This window comes from Aristolochia californica, unplaced genomic scaffold, assembly GCF_029961685.1.
Source record: "Aristolochia californica isolate CCGP_79_NKW_82.1479 unplaced genomic scaffold, dmAriCali1.0.hap1 SCAF_9, whole genome shotgun sequence".
Classification (NCBI taxonomy): Eukaryota; Viridiplantae; Streptophyta; class Magnoliopsida; order Piperales; family Aristolochiaceae; genus Aristolochia; species Aristolochia californica.
Genome location: NW_027182290.1, coordinates 2,134,671 through 2,152,800, shown reverse-complemented (window position 1 = coordinate 2,152,800; position 18,130 = coordinate 2,134,671). Strand labels below are relative to the sequence as shown.

The window sequence follows — 18,130 nt, the reverse complement described above, 5'->3', positions numbered from 1 at the left end:
CTAGCAGTGATGATTTCTTGAAATTCAGGAAATCAGCGCGACCTACTGCAATGTTCTGAAATCAAGCTTTTCGTATTGGATCCGCCGAAGCCATGTGTAAAGATCAAATTGGCCTATGATGGATCTTCTTCAAGAGGCTCCTGCACCCCTGGTAAGAGGATACAAAGAGGATTGCTGCCGGAGTTCATTCTTGGAGGATATTCGTCGTTCTTCTCGTTTTCGGTAGAGTTCTCCCAAATTTAAACTCCTCTAACTCACCCCAGTCCGTTGAAAATCATTGTTTCTCATTCCTCTTGTGTGTGATGAATCGTCTTCCTCGTTACGGCCTTTTCGTTAGAAACTGGAACAGAGATATCGTCTGTTTTAGATTGTTTCTTCCATTTTCAACAATTGCAACCGAGAAAAAACCTTTCCCAAACACTACCATGATTGATTACCTCATGAAAGAATGCGGGCTTTCCAGAGAAAGGGCGATAAAAGCCTCATCGCATTTCCCTCACATAAACTCCACGGAGAAGCCCGATTCGGTGTTGAAGTTCTTCAGAGAGCGCGGTTTCGGTGATAACCACATCAGGACTCTCGTGTCGCTGTTACCCAGATCTCTCCTCTCTAATGTCGACAAAACCCTTAAACCCAAGTTCGATTTTTTGGAAGGACTAGGTATCTCGTGGCCCGATATTGTTGCTTTAATCCTCAAAGACCCTCTCATCCTTCGGCGCTCAGTCGATGATCATCTCAAACCCTCCGTGGATTTCCTCAGAACCCACCTAGGCGGTGATCTGGACTTGCCGAGGGCCCTCAAGAGATCTTGGAAGCTCCTGTCTGTCAATCTCCGCAATAGTATTCTACCAAATATTGAACTTCTGCGCAGTCACGGCGTTTCTGATAAGCAAATGCGAACGCTTTTCCTGAAAAGCCCATCCATCTTCACTTGGAACGTAGCAGTGCTTGAGAATGTCATCTCCAGAATCGAAAAATTCAATGTCAAATTCCGGCCTGGAATGTTTATATACGCAGTATTTGCTGTTGCAAAAGTTAGTGAGACGAGATTTGAGGCCAAATGCAAGGTTTGGAACAGCCTTGGCTGGTCAGTTGAAGATGTCGTCTCTGCTTTTGAGAAGTTTCCGAGCCTTCTGATGATTTCGGAAGAAAAGATTCGAGCTGCGATGAATTTTTTCGTGAATGAGCTTGGGTTGAAACCTAATGAGATACATCCTAGGATGTTCGCCCTGAGCTTGGAGAAGAGAATACAGCCTCGCCATGAGATCTTGAAGATTTTGCAGAAATGGGGTGGGCGGCAGGGGGAAGTGAATTTGAGTGCGATCGCAGACTATTCGGAAAGGGAGTTCTTTGAACGTTAGGTTACTCCCTACATGGATAGAATTCCTGAACTGCATATGTATATCTCTCAATTACGGAACACCCAGACCTCGAGGTAAAGCTGTTTCTCTTCGTATGATCATCTTTCTTTGTGATGATAGTCTGATTTTGAACAGTTTTGGGTGATGGCAACACAGAAAGATCGAATGTGAACTTCAGGTAGCCACAGATTATAGCAGGTAAATTCGAATCATCCTCAATGAGAAGGTGTACATTATCCATATTTCCAGAAATTCCAAAGATTTCACTATGGCAACAGTGTTAGGTATATGCCAGACTTGCAGCTCCGAGTGACTGCACAAACTGTTTGAATAAATTCCCAAACGAGAAGTTACCTCCTACATTGGGTTTGGTACTGATCTCTTCCTCTTATCTGCTCTTCTTGGCTGCCACCTCTTTTGGCAATCCATATCCATCTCTTTTGAATGAGTGACATTTCTTTGCTACAAATTAGGTGATAAATTCTGCCAGTTTTTCTGAACCTTTTTTCAGCATGATATGACAATTGGAGCCGTTCAATCATGTGAGACTATCATAAATAAATGTTGAAACTTAGGATTTCATGATATATAATCATTGTAGAAGATGATCAAGGGCTCGAGAAAGGGTGGAAAAAGGTTCCGTTTATTGGTTTTTGGCTCTGGCTTTTATGTGAAAATCGTCCAGAAAATGGAGATTTAGACCAGTACCCCATCGGAAATGGAGGATCGTTAAAGCTATTTGTTTAGAAAATAAACCTGCAACACTATACGAAGCTCACAACCTTTTTATTATAAATTGGTATCTGTTCTATCACATAATAGAAACTTTAAGCATTCAAAGTTTTCTCCGTTATGATCAATAATGAATGGAGTAAAACCTTCTGTGGAATCTTCACACAGTCATGGAGGACTGAAAGCAGCGCTCCCCTTATTCAGCTAACATCGAGAAAAAAAAAAAAAAAAAAACAAATAGAGTGGTAAAAAACGGTGTAGATCATCTTTCTTCAACAGATCTGTCTCTCTAGCATAAGAACTCGCATCTACAGGTATTGGTGTCGGAGCAGATACCGAGTCCCTCCGGACGGCCACTGCAGAAGCTCTGGCACACGTCCTCTTCGCAGTTCGGCATCGGTTGATGCCTCTTGCAGGTCGCCGCCACTTCAGCTGTTGATCAAAGAAGAAAAAACCATTTTAAGAGAAGGCCAAACTAGCTTTCACCAATTCATTGTTTGCCCAAAGATGGAGAAGATGAGAGGAGAAGGGCACATACCGGAGCCGGAGAAGAGGATGAGAAGAACGAAGAAGACGGGAATAGCGGTGGAGGCCTTCATCTTTGTGCTTGAGTTTTCGTGATCGTAAAAGCTGCTGTGATCGATATTTAGATTGAGAGATGCTGGTGGAAGAGGAGATCGAAATGGGTTTAATTATATAAGTTTCTAACTTCCTATTTTGAGCAGCATTGTCCGTTAATGGAGGTTAGCGAGTGGACGCAGTGGATTACAGATTTAGTTACAGATGCTATTTTCGGGTTCGTATGTTTAAAGATGGAAAATGACAAAATCATTTTTTTAGTATTTTCTATTTCAAATTTTAAATTTTATTTAAAAAATTAGAATATAATTTCAGGAGAAATTAATTTTGATACAACTGAAATTTATTTTTTTATTATTTCGGCCTTTTCAAAATAAAGTTTCACACCTGTTTTAATTTCATTAAATTTAAAATTGAAAAGCTTAAATTACTTTTTACTCATTTTTTTGCTCCTATTCTTATTCTTACTCCTGATTTAAATTTTATTTTAATTTTCTAAAATTATTTTTAAATACTATAATAATGACATTATAGTAAATGACCTAAACTCGATTGAAACGAAGTATGTAGATTAGTGAATAGACCTAGGGTCAGCCCCCTCTATTTCACGGACCTTTTGACGAGAGGGAGCTGAGACGGTGGCCAGAGATGAAAATTTGATCGATTTTATGGTAACAGTGACGTTGGGGGCGCAAGGAAACGAGAGAAGGAGTGCAGGAGAGAGGAAGAAAAAACGAGAAATAACAAGGCGCGAAGAGAGAGAGGGGAAAAAGGCAACGTCGCCCGTCCTCAACTCAAAAAAGATCAAACAAAGCTTTCTTCGAGATGACGTGGAAATGAAGGACCCCTTCATTCCTAACGACTTCAAGTGTTGAAGGGCGTTATACGGTTGATCTCTCGTCCTTCAAGTTGACTAACCCCCCCTATATGTGAATAATTCGGTGGAGACCCAACAAATTTCTAAATTGATTAACCAACTTAAAAAATCTTTTTCTTGATTAATAAACTCAAATATATTACTCTAGCATATAAATTTATTTATATTCTTTATAATAAAGTGACATGAAATATAAAGGTAAGGCATCTAATCAGAAAGATTTTTGAGACCCTCCTCAGCAATGGAAGCAAAACGTTCCATTTCAACGGATGGGCCCACAAAACCAATCTCGACCCCACCCTCCTCATCTCTACTCTCAGCCAACGATATGGCCCCAGTTTTGTCGATGGAAACAAGCTCCACCTTGTGTGGTCGGCCCCACCCAAAGTCCGCCTCGTATACTTTGAACCTCGGCGAACTAGCAACCGATAAGAGCCGTTTATCCGCTACCCGCATAAATTTATGCAGCCAATATATCGTTTCCTTCAAAGTTTCACCTCCCTCCTTCAGCCCTTGGATCGTCCGGTGAATCGTCTCGGCTGCTACGGCAAATCCGTTCTCTCGACTCATCTCGCTTCCGTCTGCCTCGACGAATGCAGCACCGATGCAGTTCCCGAAATACGTGGCAGGCGCCGGCGGGTTCAACCGCCTCCGACAATCGACGGTGAACACGAAATCGGATGTTTCACCGCCGGTCACCCCACGTGCTTTACACATGCACTCCCACACGTACGCTGTCGTTATGGTGTACGTCGATGGCCTAGGGCCCACATCGTAGCCACTAGATGTTAAACGAAGTCGTAGTTTCTCAATGTGGGCCCGCTTGAGTACCAATGTTCCACGTACGCCTCCGTTGACTTGAAACTCCTTCCGCATCCACCGCCCCCTGCCTGAACCGAGTTGGATCTTCTTCACCTCCTCTATCCATTTCCGCTTCAGCTCTTCCAGGTCTCCGACGAGGGCACGGTCGTATAGCGGGAGGTTATTTGCGACGGAAACGTCGTCACCGCCGGCCTTACAGATAGAAGCCCAGGTTCTCAAGAAATTGGTGGCGCTACTCCCGTCGGCCACCGCGTGGTGTAGGGTGATTCCGATGCAGATACCAGAGAAGGGAAAGACGGTCACCTGTATCGCTAACAAAGGCTCTTGCTGCTTCATGTCCGGCTCGTCCGGCGAGAGGGAAAGAAGTTCTGGCGCAAACGGGTGTAAATCTACGACATCTTTTAGATGGCTGCCGACAAGATGATTGAAATCAGCTTGAGACTCGGTGAGGGTGATGGGGACGGAGTCACCATCCGAATAACGGATAACGTGGTCGTCAGCGTCGTTCTCCGTCACGGGAACCAATCGGCCGGCGATGGGGTAGAAGAGGGTGAGAGCGAGGGAGAGGGAGCGCTGGAACTTGGAGAAGTGCGTGTTACGGAAGTCTTGGGTGGTGCCGTTGTAGGTGTAGAAGAGGAGACGTTGGTTGGGCGGGGTCATTAACCAGACAAGGTCGAAGTACGTTAGATTGAGATCGGTCGTGGGAACCGACCCCGGTAGCGGAGATACGCGCAGCCGCTCCACCACTTTGACGGACGCCATGGAGGATCAGTTGTTTGCTCCTCTTTGTCAAGCTAACATTGGATTCTTATATTTGCTCGTACCTGTCTTGTCGTGCCAAAATCTTCCACTCAATCGTTTTTATAAATCATTTATTCACAGATATGATCTAATATTTGTTCAGACGTCTTTGAAAAGACAAAAGGCGTCTGTGATAATCAAATACTTTTAATGCGATTGCTTTGAAATAGATGCAACAGGTCCAAAAAATGGCTTTGACCAGCAATAAAAAACTGAAACACCTGGGGGCTCCAGTGTCCTTTGATTGATATGGATCGACTCAAAACGATTTAGTTGAAACAAGTCTTGAGTTATGCATGCGACTGAGTCTTCTAAATCTTTGGATAAAAAACCGATTCCAATGAGTTTGACTGTGTCACATGGTGACTCGCCGAGATTTTCTATTATGAGCTCATAAAAGAGTAAGCCCAGAATCTATGATACAATTTTAAAGTAATTTCCTATTTTCCAAGGGTTGGCAATAAGTCGAAGTGACCTTTTTTGTTTTGTTTTGCTCACTAAATCTGGGTGCATCAAATCGAACCAAGACCAAGATCGAATCACAGCCGTCAGTTCCCATCAAAACCCTTCACTCTCGTTCCCGAACCCGAAATTAACGCGGAGATTCGAAAATGGCCGCTGTTCACCAGCAGTCGCCGATCGCCTTCCGAGCAAAGCTCTCTTCGGCGTCCCGATTTGCTTTCAAATCCACAAACCTCTCCTTCTCCTCCACATTCTCCGGCGTCAAACTGGCTGTCAAACTGGCCGCCATGCGGAAACCCGCCGGCGGCGCGAGGATGATGGACACGGCCGCCGGCAGATACGCGGCGGCTCTGGCCGACGTGGCGAAATCGCACGGGACTCTGGAGCTCACTAGCGCGGACATGGAGAAAGTAGATCAGGTCTTCTCTGATCCGCAGGTCTTCAACTTCTTCCTCAATCCGACGATCGACACGGAGAAGAAGAGAAAAGTCCTGGACGATATCGCGGTCGAGTCGAAGCTGCAGCCGTATACGGCGAACTTCCTCAACATCGTCGTGGACATGAAGCGGGTAGAAATCATCAAGGACATCGTGAAGGAGTTCGAGGTGGTGTACAACAAATTGACGAACACGGAGCTGGCGGTGGTGTCGTCGGTGGTTATGTTGGGATCGCAGCACCTGGCGCAGATCGCGAAGGGAGTGCAGAGGCTGACAAGGGCGAAGAACGTGAGGATCAAGACGGTGATCGACCCGTCGCTGGTCGCCGGATTCACGATTAGGTACGGCAGCTCCGGGTCGAAACTCATCGATATGAGCGTGAAAAAGCAGCTAGATGAGCTCGCAAGTCAGCTCAATTTCAGCGACATGGACGGCTCGTTGGCCTTGTGAGATCCGACGGCCGGGGATGGGAAAGATGGTCTGGGGACCGTGGATGATTTGTGTCCTTTTTATATATATATATATATTTTTTTTTTGGTATGATGTCCTTGAGTATAATTTCTGTAATTGATGAGTAACAAACAGAAGAAATTTAATCAAGGATTCGATATTTCATTGCAGCTCAAGTTAGCAGGAGCTCGAACTCCCTCTCTGTCTTCCCTCTAGTCTGTATAGTTTCTTCAGCAACTGGAATCAATTTAGTTACAGAGTGAAAGCAAAAAACTCCATAGCATATAATAGAAAAATAAAGGAGAGAGATGAAAGAGAGTGTGGTAAGCAAGGTATCATACTCGTGTACTTGCCCAAGAAGCTGTGAAAGCTAACTTTTCACTATAAAAGAGGAAGCCAGAGTTCTACACGTCTAGTGTCCAAATCCACTACATGATGCACATCTTTGATGAGATTGACAACGTTCTCCCTCCTTCAATCACCTCTTGACAGCACTGTTTTATCCTTCTACTAGTATCTCAGATTCTCTAGCAAAAGATGGTGGGTTGCGCCTGCATGTTGCCATAAGCAACTTTTTCCCCATTAATATATTTCAGGCTATTCAGAAAGAACAAAAAGGAAGTCATGGAGGAAAAAAAACTCACCTTTGCACCCTGTGTATTGATTGGTCTTTCTCTTTGAATGGATTGGCTCTCTTCTAAAAATGGATTGTTTCTGTGCCACAATTTTGTGCCTCATTTGGCTCTGCTCCACGATATATGAACTTTGAACCTGAAACCCCAAATCTGAAATCTAGGTTCACATTCTTTAACCATGATGAACCAGGGTCAAGTCCAACAGCTATTGTCTATTGGACCTATCTATGAGCAAAATATTTGCTTTTCTGGCACTGGCTTCACCTGTGCCAGTTCATGACTTTGCCATAATAGAAAGAAAAAGAAAAAAAAAAAATTCTCAAGTCCTGGCAGCAATCAACACTTTTGAAGGCTTGGTGCTCCCACCATTTCTCAACTACTGATGCATATTCCATCCAAAACCGACTTTCCTTGTCTTTGGAAATGGTGAATGTATTAATCAGAACCAAGGCAAAGCTACAAAGGAAGAGGGGAAGGAACATCATCAAGCCTCAAGAGAGAGGGGAAGTGAACTTCCCACAATAAATTGTTGACAGGGAAACTCCTTAGCTAAAGAATCTGTAATACAATTAGCGTCTCTAACTAACTTGATGTGCAAGGATTTTTTGTTTTCATCCTGAGGGTTGGGATTAGTGACTAATAAAAAGGAAGTAACACACTTAGCAACATTAAACTACTGAAAACAAAGAAAAGAACAATACGGATGAAATATCATCAGCAAGCTATGAGTACATTGTTTAGTAACATGAATACACCTAACTAAAATAGAACACACTATAAAGAGACAGTTCTTCTGTAGAGAATTTCATTGTCACTTTCATCTTCTTCATCTGACACAAACTGATTCCCTGGCATCTCCAACTTCCCACCCAAACAAAATGTAGGGCCAACACTTTCTGTTTCAATTAAATCGGCTTTTAACCTTTCTTCAAACCTCAGATCACTGCAATTTAGAAACCAATCTAAATTACATTTCAAACCTTTGGTCTCAAGCTTCCGGTACCTTGGTTTAATCCTTGACTCCAAACTATAAGTAAAGTATTGAGGAAATTCCACAAGCTCCTGCATTGACCTTTTCATCTCGCTCTTAAAAAAATAAAAACTATTCTTCATAAGCTCAACTCTCTGCACCAGCAATTGGGGACTTTTCACAACCATCTTTGCCACATCATCATTTGGGATACCTCTACCACGCAGAAACTCCGCAGGCTTCAAGATCAAATTTTGGTTTAGACTAACTATTTGTGGCATTTTCTCTACAACCTGTGCAAAACCCTCAGGATCAATCTTAAGCTTTAGGTTGAAAAAATATTGTTGTGTGGACAACTTTGCCTTCAAAGGAAGCCCAAGAATCTGTGGATACTGTGCAATAACAGAAGGAATTGCTTCTTTCCTGACCCCAAAACTAATTAAACTCTCCACGTTGGGCCTCAATGTCTCTTCCAAATCATACCCAAGTATATATGCCCGTTTCTCTAACATTCGAGCCAAGATCTTCTTTGGCAGACCCAATGAAACCAGATAGTCCACAATAGGCTTAATAGTGGTTCCAACCCGCATGCCCAAAAGGTATGGGTATTGTGTGACCATTGGGCCAATATCTCTTGGGCTGACCCCTATGCTAACAAGATATGCCACAGAAGTGCTCATGGTCCCTTCGGGCTTAAACCCCAAAAGTTCAGGATACCTCTGCAACACATACCCCATATCTTGTTTTTCCACATCAAGCCCACGCAAGAACTTCGCTACAGGGTCTATCTCAACAATAACACTGGCATGGAGGACCTGTGGATAGCTTTTTATGAATTCTCCCAGTTTAGTTCTTGGAATTCCAATTTTTTCCAACTTTACCAGTACAGGCTGCATGTTTTTACGGACACTACAGCCAAGCATTAACGGATACTCATTTATGTCATCAATTGTGAGGCCCAATCTTTGAAGAAATTCAACCCTCTCTTTCATGACCTCAATAGTAGAGGGTAACTCTAAGTTCTCTAATTCATCAGGAACAATCCCCAAGCCTTTCAGGTAATCACAGATAATCACCTTGGAAACTAGTTTTTCCTTTCGGCCTTGGATCGCACCCCAAGTCACTGATGGCATCTCATATTCAGGGAATTTGCTCGACTGTGTTGAAAAGAAATGACTTTGAATTCCACTGTGTGCAACTTGGCTTGCTGGCAAAGATTTGATCAGTGGAATTTGGGGGGTTTGGCATGATTTAAAACGAGTGACAGCTGCATCTCTGAGCAAGGCTATGGGGAAGATATTTGAGTCAGGAAATAGATTTCTGCTCTTTCTCCGGATAAGGTTCATCTTCAAAATCCTAGATGTTGTCACAGAAGTGGTTGAAATTAGGTGTAGAAAGATTACAGAAAAAAATCACAACGGAGCTCAAGTTTATCAGCTCAAACCTAAGGTTGCCAAAACTGCTCTTGTTCTTTCTTTCATTGAACACCCAAACTGCAAAAGATTAGCAAATAAAAGGCTTAAGTTGGCCGTTGGTTGTAAACGTTATTCTCATCATTCTTGGGTTTCCACAGAAATGATACAACATTTTTAACTACAGAGCATGGATAAAAAGCATCATTTGAAATTCAATGTCACCATTCTCCATTCTAGTTTTAACATATCATCAATAAAAAGACAAGTGACATAGCTGAGCAATCCTTCTGCTATGACGACAAACACTTCACACCCTGAAACATGCGATGTACATATTCCGTTCTATGAACACTTTGGTCTAGAAATAAAAGTTTTTGAAAACAAACATAAAGACATAAGTTTCAAAGAAAAAAATTGAAATAATTATTCACAGCCAAAGAAGGACAGGAAGGGCTTGTAATAGAAAAAAAAAAATTCTTCTTTTCTAAGTCATGACCTGAAAGCAAAATTGAATTTATTTTAAAAAGAAAAAGAAAAGCAGAATTGAGTTTGAAACACATTTCCAAAGCATAAATGCTGCTGTCAAAGTGGCCCCGTAGCGTAACATCTCCAAAACCTAAGAACATATATTTGAGACATTTCATCAAACGGTTAAAAGATATCACATTAACCAATTTCCATGTCAATCATCCCCCACCCTCTCCGCGTGAACTATCAATTAAGAATTACACCAGAATACATACAAAAAGTGCGACTTAAAGAGAGATAAAGAGACTTACGTACAATAACAAAGACTCTACGATGACGGGCAGTTGGTCACCGCCGGCAATAGAATGTAAGAAACGCCTCCGAGACGCGAGACAACCGAAAGGAAGAAGCAAGCAACGGAGGGGAGGAAGACGGCATGAAAAAATGAAGCTCCTTAGCGTGCCTTCGATTGGATTGTTGCCATTCAGGAGCCCAAGAGCGCTCTTTTGAGAAACCGCCTGCACTAAAGAGCGATCAACGGAGCTCTCTTTCGGACCGGAGTGAGAACTCTTATTGCATTAAAATACCGAAAATACCTAATGCGGGAATTAGGCTGTGAATGGGTCCACTTGGGTCAGGAACCGTAAGATTTACATGCAATTGAGTGGGGTCAGGTTAAAATTTGTGAATGGGTCCACTTGGGTTAGGAACTGCATTAGGAACTGCAAGATTTACATGCAATCGAGTAGGGTCAGGTTAAAGTTTTAACCCAGGTTCGGGTAACTTCGAAATCTACATGTGTTACCCTAGTCCTATGAATTATTATCAAGGTTTAGGAATTAACTAGGATCTAGACGCAACTCGGTGTCTCCCAATCTCGAGTTGGATTAGGTGAGTCGGGTTGACTCGGTGATCGGCATATTGAGTCACCCTTTAAGTTTCTACAAGGCAACTCGAGCAAAAATATGATTAAAAAATATAAAAACAAAAAATAGATGAAATTATTTTTATATTGAAACCAATTGAGCTAAAAGGTCGACCTTTTAGAGAAGGCCCTGCACGTGCGCAACACCAGGACCATGTTAACCCGGGGGATCATATTGGAGGCAGCGGTAAGATTCGAACACACGACCGATCTGCTCTAATACCATATTAAAACCTATTCCACCGTTAACCTTTTAGCGCAATAGGTTTCAATACTTTATTATGAGATAACATGCCTATGTATAATTAGCAAAATATTATTAGCGCAGAATTCAATCTGAATAAGGCAAGAACACTCGCAGGGATTCCATACAGCTAAGAGTACAGTCAGTATCGAGAAACATGAAACTTATAAAACCCTTCAAGTGCACTCACCTCTTCATTCTCACAGCCCATCTTCTTCTCTCTAGATCTCTCCATACTCCGGTTCCGAGAATATTTCATGGCGATCATGAAGAAGATGAACGTTCCTCCGTTTGCTCTCTTGGGTCTGCTCCTTCTCCTGATCTCCGCTGCCCATGTCCACTGTAAGTGATCGTCTCTCCACAGGATTGAGCAGTAAGCACGCATAGAAAAACGTTCTTGATACAAAAAACTAATCTTTTGTGTGTGGGATTCCGTGATGGTGCAGGTGCGAGGGAGGGAATACGGAGGGAGACGCTGCAATGTGGGTTTGGATACCAGCCGCCGGTGTGCATCGCTAGCGACTGCCTGGACTATTGTCAGAAACGATATGGCGCAGCGCTGAAGAAAGCAGAGTGCCGATCCGATGGTTTCTGCGTGTGTACCTATTGTTGAAGTGGATGTGGAGGATGAGGGATGGGGTTGCTCTGTAATCTGATGTAAGGGTGGTCTCCTTCTTCCTTATGAAAGTGTTTCTGGAAATAACGATCAAAGTTTATCTCTTTCTCACATTCTCACCTTCGTTGTTCCAAATATGAAGTCTCTCTACTATCAATGAGAAAGATGTCTAATGGTGTACTCTAATCAGAAATATGGAAGCCAAACGTTAGTCCTAAATTCGATATTCTAGATGCATTCCATAAAGCTTCCCCAAATGGTTAATGGAGATCTTCCCTTAAAACTCCCCTCGAGCATAATTTTAACAAAAAAAAAGGAGCACAGTCCTCCTCCGGAAGTAAGAAAACTACTTCCTCTCCTCTTTCACACTCAAGCTTTGCTCATTAACTCATCTGAACAAGGTCTTGGCTGGATCTGATGCGATTACAGCAAAGAAACCGAGAAAAAGAAGATACTTTCAATCGATCTTTCCATTTACTTCTGCCAAAGTCCATTTGAGTTTTCAACAGTTAATTGCACTAAAAGGGAAATCAACGGCCGTCTGCCAGATTCTATGTGATTTCATGGGTTGTACTTTTAAACGCAGAATCAAATCCCTGACATTACAGCAAATTAAAGGCCGCTCCATATTTATCTCACGTAAATGAAGAGAACTCGAAAAAGTTATAAAAGAAAACCCACAATCTCTTTTGCTTCATCCTTCCTTTCCGATTGTTCATGGCGGGCAAGAAGAACGACATTCCTCCATTTGCTCTCCTGTGTCTGATGCTTCTCCTTTTCTCCGCCACCCATGTCTGCTGTAAGTAATCTCTAGACTCTGAACATGATAGATTAGCAGATGCATTTCTCCTTCAATGATATTTTTTTTGTTTTTACGATGGCATAGATGCGAGCGAGGGAGCAGAAAGGGTGATGTTTCAGTGTGGGTATGGATACAAAATGAGGGATTGCAGTCCCATCAAGTGCTTTGATTTCTGTAAGAAAATTTATGGCTCAAACCTGATAAGAGCCGAGTGTCGACTTGATGATTTCTGCATGTGTCTCTACTGTTGATTTGGGGGTTCTTCGCTTTGAAAATCTAATGTAAGGGGTGACCTCTTAACAAGGTAATAATAATATTTGCTTTTGAGCCTAGCAAAGATCAAAATGAAGTTAAAATGCCTGGACCACTTTGGTTAATTAGTTCAACAGGGTTGCTTGTGTTCTGAGAAAGAGGCTGAGATACCTTATTTTGGTAACATTGTATATAGCACTCCTAATAGAGTGTTGTTACAAGTCTCCCTTGTGACCAGCGTTTTGTAGTACATTTTCATGTTACAGGAAATTTGAGCTTGTAAGAAAACCAGTGTTATCAAATTGGAACTGGACCAGGTAGTTGAATTGGGTTCACTCGACTTGTGGGGAAGATGACAACTAGCCACTCTTTCAGTTTTTTTGCGAATTTATTGTTAAACCAGATGTGAACTAGCTCGGACCAAGCTCGTCTCCCCTTCCCCATTTCGAGTATGTAACTTACCGGTGGGGAGGGTGACGAGCCCTTCTCCCACCCTCTTTGTCGACACAAAGAAGTGAAGGAGGTAAGGTGTCCCCCCCCCCCCCCCCCCCCACACACACACACCCACAACACTTAGGGGGGGTTAGTGACACCCACAACACTTAGGGGGGGTTAGTGCACAATGTAAGTTCAGGGGGAAAGTGAGAGAGAATGTAAAGACTTGTTTGTGTTAGTGTTCGATATGGAAAGTGCAGTTTAAAATACTTGTTTGGATTAGTGTGCACAATGGAACGTGTGGTGTAAAGTGCAGATAAATTATTTATTAAATAAAATATTTTGATATATCTGACTTTCAGAAAATTAAATTAATATTAGTTAGTAAATAAAATATATTAAATATAATAAATAAATGCTTATTTTTATATTATTAAAATTATAATTTTATAATATCTAAATATGAAATAATTATACAAACATCGTACTACATAGCATACTACACAAACATTGTAATAATAAAAATAAAAACAATACAAATATAACTCAATCACTTATTTAATATAAAAAAATAACAATTGTATATACAAAAATACAATACACAAATTTATTTGTCAAATTAGGGTGGGAAAACAAGGTGGATCAAGTTCCTTTTTTAGCCTTTTATTTTTGTCAAATTAGAAGTAGGGGTTTAAGGTTAAGGGTTCGGGGTAAAGTTGAGTTTTAAAAATATAGCTCGAGGTTAGGTTGAGTGTTTAGAAACTCCACTTGACCAAACATTGAACAAAGTTAAAATTATTTTAAAAGGAAGGAAATAAAATAAAAATAAATTATTGGTTTTAATTATACTTTATAATTAAAAAATAAAATTGGGAAGTAATTAAATACTAAGTATTGCATAATGATAAAGTCCAATATGAATATGAAATAAAAAACCAGAAAATGAGATTATAAAAAAAATAAAACAGAACATAAATAATTACAATGGTTATTTAAAAAGAAAAAATAATAATAATAATTATTTAAAACGAGTTACTATGTAGCTCGTCGTCCTCGCTCAACTAGTGGAATGAATAACAGATGTTGCAAAGAGGGGAGAGAAGTCGTCGATGCAGGGGACGACGAGAGGAAAAGAGTCGAATGTCGGGGAGAGGGTGCGACTGAAATCGCCAAAGGTCGCGAGCGAGAGAGGAGCCGGAGAGGTTGAAGAGAGGGGAGAGAAGTCGTCAAAGGTCGTCGGTTTTGGGGACGGCGAGAGAAAGGAAGTTGAGTGCTGGAGACAGGTCGCACAGAGGGCGATTGAAATCGCCAAAGGTCGGTCTTGAGCGAGAGAAAAAAAAATTCTCCGAAGCCCTCGTTTGACAGAGCCTTCCTTCCTGACAGCATGAGCCCGAGACCGATGTAATTGAGAGAGGGAAAGTGAATTCAAAGTTCGGCACCTCTGAATTCACTTTCCCTCCCATTATGCCTAAAACGAGGGAAAGTGAAATATATTTGTATTTTACTTTTCCCCTGCACCACATACGCTGCCCACTAACAACTTTTAGCATATTTTACCCAGAGTTAGGGAAATGCGCACTATCATAGCTTTAGGAGGGTTAGTGTATTTTCAAAGTGAAAGTGACAGTAAATTATATTTTTATGTTAGTGTGCTCAATGTAAAGTACTTATCTTTATTAAGATAAATTTATTTAAAATTTAAATTAATAAAATAAGAATTAATTATAAAATAAAAATAAATTATTATTTTAACTAAATATAGAAAATAATATAACTAAAAAAACATGGTTACATAAACTAAGTAAAAATTTAAATCAGAAATAAATATATGTACATGATTTAATATAAAATAAAACAAAAAAGTAAATTATATATTTTATATTGAAACACAAAATGGAAAATATCAAATATTTTTTTAATAGATTTTTTATAACATTAAGCAAATAATAAACATTGATTTTCAATAAATTAATAGATTTTAAAGTATTTTTAGTTTTTATGAATTGATTAAACACATATAAGTCGAACAGAAAATCAATTGTTAATTAAAAAATGAAAATAATTTAAAATAAAATAAAATAAAACAAAAAGTAAATAAACTCAAAATAGAAATTAAAACTATTTACTTTTGAAAAATAATTATTATACGAAAAAAGTAAATCAGGGGGCAAGAAAGCCAATAATTATTACTCTGGACCTTCTTCCTTAACAAGCAAGGAGCAAGGGGCAGCGAGAAGGGGAAGCAATAAGGATGAACATAAAGGGGAACAAATCAGAAGGTTGAGTCTGAGCGGCGGCAAGAGGGTAAAAAAATCAATCTGCTAGTCCCAACAACGGTAGTAGGACAACAACGACCGAGTTAGGTCATATGGCAAAAGGACATGGACCGGAGCATGATGAGAGGGAGGGGGGAGAAAGATCGAAGCATCGAGAGCGAGAGGAAGGCGTCGACAATAAGGAAGCTCGGATTTCAAAGGATCAAGAGAGGAGGGAAGCAGTGTTTCGGTGAGAGGAGCGTCAAGAGAGAGAAAGTGAGTGAAATCAGAGGGTGAACCCTCATATTTCACTTTCACTTGTTTAACACGAGAATGAGTTATTAGAATGTATTTAATTATTTAATTATTTTATTAATTCATTTTTATGTAATGACTGTATTTTACTATTTTGCCCCTTACTCTTTAAAACCCCATCTGTATCCTGTAAATCGATCGAATGCTAATTTGATTTTTACTCCCGTTTTCGTCTTCCCGACTGTGCCTTCCCGACGACAGAGCTCAACGGCTCTTTGCCATTCGAGGTTCTAACATGGTATCAGAGCGGACGATCCGCAATTTCTGATTCACTTTCGGACGACGGCTCTTCCTTTCTCTTTTCGGCTACCGTTTTCCGGCGGTTTCGCCATTATTTCCGACAAAGGGGTTTCCGTCCTCTGTTCGGACGGGACTCTGCGATTCAAGCTATTGGGAGGCTCTTCTTGTATTTCCGGTGGTTATTCCCGGCAAAGAGGTTAGCTTCTGTTTCCATTTATTTTTCCTCTAGATTTCGTCGCCGAGAGGTTGGGTTTTCTTTGCTGCGTTCATTTTCTGGTTTTTGGGCGCCGATTTTGGGCGTTTTTCCTTGATTCCTTGAAGAGGTATCGTTTCCGGCGCCTAGAGGGTCGTACTGGTTCTTCTTCTGGCCTTCTCTGGTTGGCCGAGTGCTGGTTGGATCTCTCTGGCCTTCTCTGGTTGGCCGAGAGGTGAGGACTCTATTCGTTTAAAAATCTGGAGGGCAGTGGCCACTTTGGGTATTTTCTGTAGATTATTTCTGCTAGAATTTTTTTTCGAGCTCGCTGTTGGATTCTGAGGTCGCGGAAACGGATTTGATTTCTTTTGAAGAGCTTTGGTGGCAGATCTAGTAAAAAAAAGTTATTTTGGAGCTGCATTGGTGGTCAGTGCTCCATGGAAACTTATTCATCTTCAGATTCTGGTTTACATACCAGTTCGGCTCGTTCAGTTTTTGACAAATCATCGAATCTGTATTATATTCACCACTCGGACAGCCCCGGGCAAGTCCTTGTCTCCCAGCTGCTTACCGATGAAAATTATACCAGTTGGAGTCGTGCGATGTTGATCGCCTTATCCGTGAAGAACAAAGTCGGTTTTGTCGATGGCTCCATCCTTGAACCTCCAAGTGCTGATCCTATTCTGCTCAACTCCTGGACCCGGAACAACAATATGGTCATCTCTTGGATCTTAAATTCCGTCTCCAAGGAACTCTCTACGGGTGTTATCTTTGCTGCCTCTACCCGAGAAATTTGGCTCGATCTTCGGGATCGTTTTCAACAGCGGAACGACCCTCGTATTTTTCAACTTAAACGGGAATTGATGAACTTGCGTCAAGACAAGGATTCAGTTAGTACTTATTTTACCAAATTGAAAACCATTTGGGAAGAACTGCGCAACTACCGTCCTCATTATTCTTGTGGGAAATGCTCTTGCGGTGGCGTTACAAATCTTAATGATCACCACCATATGGAGTATATCATGTCCTTCTTAATGGGCCTTGATGACTCTTTCTCCCATGTTCATGGTCAGTTGCTCCTCATGGATCCGATGCCCCCTCTTAATCGTGTTTTTTCTCTGGTTGTCCAAGAGGAACAACAACGACGAACTACTCATGCCTCGAGTTCGAATGCTCCCACTGACACAATGGCGTTTGCGGTTAAATCTGACAAGAGAGAGGTTAGTAACTCTGGGAACAACAACGACAGAGGTTACAATGCTCCACGCCATCCGCCTTACCATACTTCCCGAACTCCGAATTCTAGTGCTCCTCAGAATCAAAACAAGGACAAGTATTACTGTACCCACTGCAAGACTGCTGGTCATACCATCTCTCATACTTCAAGCTCCATGGTTATCCGTCTGGATCTACATTCAACACCAAGCAAAATTCTCCTGCTGCTGTTCATCAGGTTTTCCTTGCTGATGCTCGCCCTGGTTCTTCTTCTGTCTGGGGTTTTATTCAGAATCTAGACCCCACTCAATGTCAGCAACTCATATCCATGCTTTTCTACACAACTGAGTAGCTCAGCAACGGTCACCACTGCTCCAGACTCTTCTACATCCAGCTGCTAGGCAGGTACTTGTTTTTCTGTATCCTTACGTTCTCTAAGTTCTTCCACTCCATTCTGGATTGTCGACTCCGACATATTTGCTCTCAAGCTCATGTTTTTATCTCCTTGCATGTTATTCCTCATACTACCGTTACTTTGCTAGATTATTCTCATCTTTTGGTTCGTTTTGCTGGTGATATTAAATTACATTTTCACCTTATACTTAAAGACGTACTATTTGTTCCTCAAT

General features: G+C 41.4%; 4 protein-coding genes across 6 annotated transcripts; 2 read left to right on the top strand and 2 right to left on the bottom strand.

Annotated features, from left to right (window-relative positions):
- Positions 1-257: 257 nt before the first annotated feature.
- On the top strand, positions 258-2,858 carry LOC137941633 (transcription termination factor MTERF9, chloroplastic-like). Of its 2 annotated transcripts, none has more exons than XM_068787127.1 (2): positions 258-1,559; positions 2,408-2,858. In XM_068787127.1, exon 1 carries the CDS (start codon positions 303-305, stop codon positions 1,359-1,361), a length of 1,059 nt encoding a protein of 352 aa, XP_068643228.1. In that variant the 5' UTR covers positions 258-302; the 3' UTR covers positions 1,362-1,559; positions 2,408-2,858. The 2 variants fall into 2 exon arrangements, with proteins under 2 accessions (XP_068643228.1, XP_068643229.1); XM_068787128.1 differs by lacking the exon at positions 2,408-2,858 and having other exon boundaries at positions 258-1,435; positions 1,518-2,149.
- Positions 2,859-3,712: 854 nt separating this feature from the next.
- On the bottom strand, positions 3,713-5,133 carry LOC137940161 (phenolic glucoside malonyltransferase 1-like). The gene has a single exon (XM_068785095.1). The coding sequence runs from the start codon at positions 5,131-5,133 to the stop codon at positions 3,757-3,759; it is 1,377 nt and encodes a 458-aa protein (XP_068641196.1). The 3' UTR covers positions 3,713-3,756.
- A 494-nt stretch (positions 5,134-5,627) lies between these two features.
- LOC137941945 (ATP synthase delta chain, chloroplastic-like) lies at positions 5,628-6,691 on the top strand. The gene has a single exon (XM_068787569.1). The coding sequence runs from the start codon at positions 5,784-5,786 to the stop codon at positions 6,519-6,521; it is 738 nt and encodes a 245-aa protein (XP_068643670.1). The 5' UTR covers positions 5,628-5,783; the 3' UTR covers positions 6,522-6,691.
- Positions 6,692-7,841: 1,150 nt separating this feature from the next.
- On the bottom strand, positions 7,842-10,542 carry LOC137941290 (transcription termination factor MTERF4, chloroplastic). Of its 2 annotated transcripts, none has more exons than XM_068786634.1 (3): positions 10,321-10,542; positions 9,571-9,619; positions 7,842-9,482 (listed from the first exon to the last, which is right to left on the bottom strand). In XM_068786634.1, exon 3 carries the CDS (start codon positions 9,470-9,472, stop codon positions 7,931-7,933), a length of 1,542 nt encoding a protein of 513 aa, XP_068642735.1. In that variant the 5' UTR covers positions 9,473-9,482; positions 9,571-9,619; positions 10,321-10,542; the 3' UTR covers positions 7,842-7,930. The 2 variants fall into 2 exon arrangements, with proteins under 2 accessions (XP_068642735.1, XP_068642734.1); XM_068786633.1 differs by having other exon boundaries at positions 10,325-10,542.
- Between the last annotated feature and the right edge of the window lie 7,588 nt (positions 10,543-18,130).